This window comes from Eriocheir sinensis, chromosome 63 (assembly GCF_024679095.1).
Source record: "Eriocheir sinensis breed Jianghai 21 chromosome 63, ASM2467909v1, whole genome shotgun sequence".
Taxonomy (NCBI): Eukaryota; Metazoa; Arthropoda; class Malacostraca; order Decapoda; family Varunidae; genus Eriocheir; species Eriocheir sinensis.
Genome location: NC_066571.1, coordinates 8,019,958 through 8,028,618, shown reverse-complemented (window position 1 = coordinate 8,028,618; position 8,661 = coordinate 8,019,958). Strand labels below are relative to the sequence as shown.

The following is an 8,661-nucleotide window of genomic DNA, read 5'->3' as shown; positions in this document are numbered from 1 at the left end:
TTCACGTTTTTGGCATAAAAGAGGTAAATATTTATTCACATCAAAAAGTTGGCCCCGTAACAGTGTGTAATATCTATAGACAAACACGTACACACATACACACACAGATGCACACACACACGGGTGCACACACATACACAGCATCACCGCATGAATCACAGGGGAAGGTAAACATACACAAACACATAAATGGAACACAAAATAGGTTGCAATAAATAGGAAAATAATACTCACTTAAACGAAAGAGAACTATCATGCCAATACTTTAACGCCTGAATTCTTTTTTTTTTTTTAACGTCGTATCAGTCTTAACAACAGTGAGGCTGATTTGACCTTCCCGACCCGTTTTTGAAGGCGAGGTTAGTTTTTTTTTATATCTATCTATCACTTTTTAAGACAACCTCTCTTTTGGCCACTCTTCACTTTTCTCTTTTATAGTCTTAACAACAGTGAGGCTGATTTGACCTTCCTGACCTGTTTTTGAAGGCGAGGTTAGTTGTTTTATATCTATCTATCACTTTTTAAGACAACCTCCCTTTTGGCCACTCTTCACTTTTCTCTTTTATAGTCTTAACAACAGTGAGGCTGATATGTCCTTCTTGACCTGTTTTTGAAGGCGAGGTTAGTTGTTTTATATCTATCTATCTATCACTTTTTTAAGACGTAACCTCTCTTTTGGCCACTCTCCACATTCTCTTTTATAGTCTTAACAACAGTGAGGCTGATATGTCCTTCTTGATCCATTTTTGAAGGCGAAGTTAGGTTTTTTTTATATCTATCTATCACTTTTTTTTAAGACGTAACCTCTCTTTTGGCCACTATACTTTTCTCTTTTATAGTCTTAACAACAGTGAGGCTGATATGTCCTTCTTGACCTGTTTTTGAAAGCGAGGTTAGTTTTTTTTATATCTATCTATCTATCATTTTTTTAAGACGTAACCTCTCTTCTGGCCTCTCTTTACTTTTCTCTGTTATAGGAGCAGCGATTAGCAGGCTTTTATTTCCTACACTTTCTTTTCGTTTCCCTTGAGCTGGTTCCTTTGCTGCTAAAAAAAATACTCCGTGAACATCCAACACTTCTATTTAACTCAGTCCCAAACATGCAAGTAAAAAGCCAAACTAGCCACACAGCTGTTAATACATACTAATGCGAGGTTCATAGAATCTGGCTTTAAACTAACTATCAACAGAAAGCTTTTTATAAGGTGGACTATAAATAACACCTGTAATTAAAGTGACCTGGATGGCGTCTATTCCTGAGGGCCGAAAGGCGTTTTCCGCACACCTAACGACATTTACACACCTGAACTTATTCCCAGGTACATCTTCAGGTAACTCCATGCACGCCTAGTTCAATCTCACTCGCTAATCCAGAATCGTGCAAAAACTAATGATTTTATGCACGAATTGTTCAATATCACTCGCTAATCCAGAATCGTGCAAAAACTAATGATTTTATGCACGAATTGTTCAATATCACTCGCTAATCCAGAATCGTGCAAAAAATAATCACTCTATGCACGCCTAGTTCAATATCACTCGCTAATCCAGAATCGTGCAAGAACTAAACATGCTCTCACGTCGGCGTCAAAGTTTACAATCTGTCATGTATTTCCTTTTAAACTTGTACCAATAAGCTGAAGGATGCGTATACTTCTCCGTCGACGAATCGATTATCAACGCAGTAAACACCAGTCTCCCGTTTGACAAGTTAGCACACACATAAATGCCCTCAATAAACCCTTACAGCTATCTCTCAGACTCACACTCTCCTTAATCCCCTTCGTAACACCCTTAACAAATAGCTTTAATAGAAATGACAGCTTCAATCACCCAATCATCCAGGCAGGCAGCTAGTCACCCACCCAGTTAGTCAGTCAGCCAGCCAAGCGACCAGCCACTTCACCGGTCAGCCAGTCATTTCGCCACTTTATCAGCCAGTCAGCTTGAGTCCCCCCTCCTTCCTGAGTCATCACAACGCGTTTCCTTATTTCTGTTCTCGTGGTAACAGCTTTAAAACACAGCCAGGCGTTCACCCAGTCAGTCAGTCAATCAGTTATCCATCCAGTCAGTCACTCACTCAGTCATTCAGTCATCCACCCAGCCAGTCACTCAGTCGTTCAGTCATCCACCCAGCCAGTCACTCAGTCAGTCTCAGTCATCACCCAGATAGTCACTCAGCCAGCCGTTCATTCAACCACTCAATCACTCAATCAGTCTCTCAGTCATCCACCCATCCATTCACTCACTCATTCAGTTACCCAAACATTCAGTCACTCAGTCAGCCGTTCAGTCAACCACTTAGCCAGCCGCTCAATCAGGCAGTCAACCAACCATTCAGCCATTCAGTCAGCAACTCCCGCTCTCCTTCGTGAGCGCCCCGCCCCTCGCCTAGTGCTCGGGCTTGTGTTTGGGGGGCGGCGACACCAGGATGCGCTCCGATAGGTCACTGGTGGTCTTAGTGATGAGAGTCAAGCGGTCCTTCTTCTCCGCCTCCCGCAGCACCTCCTTCAGGTCGGTGCGCTGCATGAGGGCCCCGAGCACGTCCAGGTCGCTGCGGGGGAAGGATGGCATGCAACACTTGGCACTAAGACAACACAAGGCATTCTGATACTTGGCTCTGGCACTGACACTTGGCATCATGGAAAAAACTTGGCACTAGGATACTAAGGCAATATGACAACGTTTGGCTCTATGCTAGGTAGCTCTTGGCACTATTTTGTTTTGCACTCCTGAGGCAACTAATGAGGCTATGCGGGGTCACTAATTAGGGAACCAGGGGATTATGAACTCTATAGCAATGTGGCTTATGGGGGAAAATACATCTAGGCTTTTTGGTAATTCACTAAAAGTTGAAAAAAATAATAAAAATAATGGAGATAATGATAATGATAATAATAATAAAAATAATAGTAAAAAAGAAAATAAGTATGAAGGGACTGGTGATATTATTGTATGGAAATGAAAGTGAGGTTTGGAATGCCTTCTAAAATTTAAAAAAAAAGAAGAAGAAGAAGTTGCTGGAGTGATGGTCTTCAACTCCACTTAACAAACAAACTCAGCCAACCAAATGCAACACAGACATTACGGTGCCATGCCAGGAGGATGCAGGTGTGAAATAACAGGTGCAACACAACACTAGAAACACAAATTCAACACATGCAACACCTTAATACAACACGGAGAAGGAAGGGTGGAGTGAAGATGTGGATCGTGAGGTGTTGTAGACTGAGGAGGTGCCGAAGGTGTGAGGGGAAAGTGGAGTGGAGTGGATGATACAAAAGCTGTGTGGTTGAGTTGTGGTTCAGTAAGTGGAAGTGGATGTGGATGTCTTAAATCGTTGTGGATCGTGATGAGGTGAAGTGGAGAGGTAGTCTGGGTCTGAAGTGGGTATGAGGAGGTGGGGTGGGAGGTGCAACTTTAGATATGATTAGTGGTTATGGGACTGTCTGGGGTATGCAGTAGGCTGTGAGGGGAGGGTGTCGGGCGTACAGAAGTGGCGGAGATATGTGCGGTAGTGCCAGGGATCTGCAGGAGTGATGGGATAAAAAAAAAAATGTAACTCCCCCGCGTTTTCTATAATTTTTTTTTACGACAAAGGAGACAGCTCAAGGGCACACAAAAAAAGGAAACAATAATAATAAAAAATCCCGCTACTCGCTGCTCCTAAAAAAAGAATCAAAAGAGGTGGCCGAAAGGGAGGTCAATTTCGGGAGGAGATGAATAAAATCTGAATCTGTCCGGATAACAGTCACACCAGTTTTGAGGAAGGTGGGGTCGCGGAACAGTCAGGTCAGACTTCGTGTAGGTGTTGTCGCTCACTGGACAAAGCGCTAACTTGAACCGCCGCGCCACAACAAGGTCAAAAGTAGGTAGTATGTCCCGTTCACCGCCGGTTCCTCTGGTCTCGTGGGGAAACTGTTATATTTTGAACAGCCTGTAAGTGTGATCTTTTGCTTCAGGCTTGACAAGAACGCATCGGAGCCTCACAGCGTGCTTTCAAGAGAGTATGGAGACGAAGCTGTGAGCAGGATGACCGTTTTTAGTTTGTCGATTTAGGAAGAATATTGAGTCTCGTCAGGATGGGGCAAGGATTAACGGCTCAGAAGCATTTTTTTTCTGACAAAACAAAGGCAGATTAAGAACAAGAGCGGTGAGTATCGGGCTTTTTTTTCTTACCATTTGTTACCTTTTTTATGCCCTCTGCTGTAAAAAAAAAATAAAAAAATAAAAAATAAATAAATAAAGATTAGAAAAATAACAACAAAGCTCCTAAAGTGTTTCTGCCGCGAAGGGGAAAGTAATAGTCCAAAGGCGTCTGGATACTCCCTTCTGGAAAGCGCTTAAGTCGTAGGAAGCAGCGTTGCCAAATTATCGTACTCAAAACATCGCAATTATAAGTTCCAGGGCCCCGAAACTTTCCTACCCACACTGATAACGAAATTCCAGTTAAAGTTATCGTTAAAATCATTACTTATTGGTGTCTGATTACGATAGCTGTGAGTCAGAAATAAGAAATTACGATGTGCTGAGTGTCTGAGTACGATAACTTGGTAACGCTGGTAGGAAGTAGGAAATGCAGACGAAGCAGACGGAGTAAGGCCGAGAAGTGAGATGGCGGGTGTCTGCTTCACCGAGAGTCCAAGAAAACACACCCAGCCATGCACCACACGCCACCCAGGAGCGTTTGACCGATAAAAAAAAACTTAAGTCTCAATCTACCACCTTCACTTGAGCTTAGTCTGCTGGGTCCGGCTCTGAGTGTGTCTTAGATCGAAGCGGGGGATGAAAACACATACTTTTGACACGGCCGACCCATCCGGTTCACAACGACGAGCCCCGTACTGAAGACCGTCAAGAAAGAAGAGATCCGGCGAGGCGTTCAAGAGGAGCAGAAGCGTTAGGACAAGTGTAAGGGTGCTGGAGGGTAGGATTTGAGTATGTGTTCAGTGTGCAATAAAAGGGAGTGGGGCGGTGGCAGACAGGGTGAGTGCGAGGGGTGGATGGAGTGTGAAGAGGGGGTAGAGAGAAAGAGAGAGTCTTGAATGGTCTACTCACATGGTTGGCGAGCTAATGGACACGTTGCTGTCTTCAGAGGACTCGGACATGGTGTGGCGTCGCGGGTTGTTGGCTGCTGGAGAGGGACGGCGTGAGCGAGATAGAGATAGTGAGATAGATAGAGTGAGAGAGAGTCATCCACCCTGATATTTACTCAGTCAATCGCTCAAGCATCCACCAAACCAACCACTCAATCAGGCAACCAATCAACCACTCAGCCAGTCACTCAGTCTTTCAATCATCCACGCAGCCAGTCACTCAATTAGCCTTTCAGTCATCCACCCAATCAGTTATTCAAGCAGGCAGTCAGTTATTCAGCCAGTCACTCAATTAGCCTTTTAGTCACCCATCCAAAGAGAAAAATTGCTCTTAAAATCCCCAGTATCACATTATCTAAGTTACTTTTACCTCTCCCATGACAGAACAACATGTAAACAGAAATCGTACATTGAAAGAGGAAACTCGAATTCATCCTCATAAGCTTAGTTTCCTTCTCTTAAAATGTATCACAAACGCAACACAATGCAGCATGACCCAATACAACACAGCACAAGATGAAATAACACAGCACAACACAGCACAACCCGACGCATCATACCTGGCAGGCTGCGGACGATCTTGGGGTTGTAGATCTTGGGGTCGGACACCATACGCACGAAGAAGGATCTCTTATAGTGTAGGCTCTTGTTCTTCTTGCGCTCGTTCAGGTCAAACACCTCCTCCACCTCCTTCTCCACCTCCTCGGCCTCCTCCTCCTCCTTGTTCTCCTTAACCTCCTTCAGCTGCAAGAAAGATGAAAGATGAAAACTATATAACTGAGAAGAAAAACAGTATTCATTTTACATTGAAGAATATACATCACAAAACAGAGACTATGTGCGCAGTATATGGCTTAGTTTTGCTTTATTTCTTCTTCTGTACTTAATGATGGTGACTAAAAATGTTCCTAATATCATGTTATTTGGTTTGATAACACATATGACAAAGATTTTTTTAAACATACAGTTCTTGTGTGAAATTGTCATCAAGCGAATTTGGCATCTTTTGGGGAGTTTCTGAACGCTACACTTATAACCTAACCACCCCATATAGCGTTCTAACTAACCCACCCTCCCTCTAACTTTGCCCTCACCTTCCCGTTCACCTGAGCTTTCCCATCAAAGAGATTCACCTGGCTGTTGTTCTCCAATTAGGTCAGTGAATGAACCTGGCATCTTTTGGGGAGTTTCTGAACGCTCCAGTTGAAACCAAACCACCCCATATAGCGTTCTAACTAACTCACCCTCCCTGTAACCTTGCCCTCACCTTCCCGTTCACCTGAGCTTTCCCATCAAAGAGATCCACCTGGCTGTTGTTCTCCAATTAGGTCAGCGAATGAACCTGGCATCTTTGCTTGAGTCCCCGAACTCTCCAATAGAACCAAACTATCCTGTAAAGCGTCCCAGCAAACCCACCCTCTCTCTAGCCTGCTTTACACCTCTCACCTGAGCTTCCTCCTTAACGAGACTCACCTGGTTGTTGTTCTCCAGGGTGATCTCCGGTATCTTCTCCTGCAGGTCTGTGGCGAACTGTGAAATGACCTCCCAAGCGTAGTCTGTTGGGAGGAGGGGAGAAGGGGATTGGTTAGCGTGACATTGAAATACAGGAATATAAACACAGACAGATAAACAAAATAATACTACAGGCAATATAAACTGGGTTGGAAATGTAATATCGCAGTAAATGAAGTTAGACAGATAGTGATAGATGTTTGTATATAGATAGATAGATAGATAGACATAGATAGAGAGAAGTAGAGGTAGAGATAAAGAGAAGGGGACAGACTCAGTTTAAGTATACCAGTAGATAATATTAATACAAAAGTAGAAGATGAGACTAAACTATCCTAAAATCCACAAAAAGTCACCATTTTAAACTAGAATCCCCATCAAGAACAGAAAACGTAAATCAAAGAAAACGACGCCATATCAAGGGAGACTCACCAATGTCCTCGTCGGTGGCTGTTTGGCGACACACACAGAAGCGGATCACGTATCTGTCGTTGAGGGAGGCGGGGACCATGTGCAGCTTCCCCGAGGCGTTGATGGACGACAGCAGCTTCTGGTTGATGTGATTGGACTCGCGCAACCTGCAGAAGGAACGGAAGCAATCAGCGAAAGGGAGTTATTGAGTTGTCAACATCAACTTAACCTCTACTATAGGCTTAACAGAATAAACTCTACCCCACCTGAAAGAGACGAGAACGAAAGGCAAAGAACTACAGCCTTACTAGAAATGAACACGAGTACTACGATTATAATAAACACCAGTACTACGTTGATAACAAGAGAGAAAGAGAGAAAAACTAACATATTACCACCACCAAGGCAGATAAACTTAACCCCACCTCAAGAGACCAGACCAAAAAGTGAAGAACTGCAACAATACCGAGAAAAATAAAGAAAACACCTCTACACAGAAGACAAGGTTGATTGATTGATAGTTTACTGATGCAGGTAAACAACAATGGAGAAGGGAGGAACATGCCATCTCAACCCCCAGGCAGGGCAGAATGTGATGAGATTGGGAAATAAACCTAACATATCACTACTACCAAGAGAAAAACTTTACCTAACCTGAAGCAGACGAGCCCAAAAGATAAAGAGAAGAACACTCCTACACGTCCCAAGAGAGAGAAAAAAAGAAAAAAAATGACGTGTCACCATCACCAAGACATCGATATTCTCAAACGCATCCCCCTCTCAAATCACCTATTTGCAAAGGGCGAAAAGGAGATCAAATAAGTTCTAATGAGTGTTCTTTAGGTTCATGGTACAGAAGAAGGGTCGCACTACCACCAGGGTCATAAAACTACTCGTGGATATGCCCAGAAAGTCTACGGTGAGTCTCCCTTAGCATAGCGTCGTTTTCTCAGGTTTCTGTTCTTGATGGGGGACTAGTTTAAAATGGGGACTTCTTTTGTGGGTTTTAGGATAGTTTAATTTCGTCTTGTCAGATAAAACTACCCGTGGATTTGCCCAGAAAGTCTACGGTGAGTCTCCCTTAGCATGACGTCGTTTTCTCAGGTTTCTGTTCTTGATGGGGGAACTAGTTTAAAATGGAGACCTGTTGTGGGTTTTAAGATAGTTTAATTTCGTCTCGTCAGATGTGTGCTTGGGCGCCGAAATGTTTAAGAATATGACCCAAAAACTCTTACGAACCTGAAGCAGACGAGGCCGAGGTGGACGGGGCTGGCCACCTCGAATCTTGGCTCCTTCCTGACATGGGCTTCGAACCTGCGGGCGAGGCGGCAGTGTTCCCTGATGTACTTCTGCAGCCCATCCACCCCGAAGCTCCTGATGACGAACCACAGCTTGAGGGCGCGGAACCGGCGGCTGAGCGGGATGCCCCAGTGCTGCAGGAGGACGAGAGGGTTAGGTGGTGGTGGTGGTGGAGGCGGTGGTGGTGGCGGTGGTGAATGTGTGTGTGTGTGTGTGTGTTTGGTTGTGGAAATTTGTGATAAAAGACATGGATTGAGGGAGGGCTTAAGGAAAGTCTTGGTATATAAAAAGGAAAAGAGAATGTTAGCGATGGTTAGAGAGTTTGAAAATGGATGAATGTGGA

At 44.0% G+C, this 8,661-nt stretch overlaps 1 protein-coding gene across 13 annotated transcripts in view; it reads right to left on the bottom strand.

Annotated features, from left to right (window-relative positions):
• Window positions 1-8,661, bottom strand: part of LOC126986955 (aromatic-L-amino-acid decarboxylase-like) — a 41,902-nt gene continuing 33,241 nt past the window's right edge. Inside the window, exons 10-17 of one of the 13 annotated variants that reach the window (XM_050843517.1) lie at window positions 8,259-8,452; window positions 7,041-7,186; window positions 6,570-6,652; window positions 5,657-5,840; window positions 5,059-5,134; window positions 876-2,554; window positions 532-604; window positions 1-401 (exon numbers count right to left, since the gene is read on the bottom strand). In XM_050843517.1, coding sequence (XP_050699474.1) covers window positions 2,392-2,554; window positions 5,059-5,134; window positions 5,657-5,840; window positions 6,570-6,652; window positions 7,041-7,186; window positions 8,259-8,452 — 846 coding nt within the window. In that variant the 3' untranslated portion in view covers window positions 1-401; window positions 532-604; window positions 876-2,391. Of the gene's footprint in view, window positions 2,555-5,058; window positions 5,135-5,656; window positions 5,841-6,569; window positions 6,653-7,040; window positions 7,187-8,258; window positions 8,453-8,661 lie in introns of all 13 variants that reach the window. The other 12 variants (XM_050843516.1, XM_050843513.1, XM_050843509.1 and 9 more) reach the window with 12 other exon arrangements.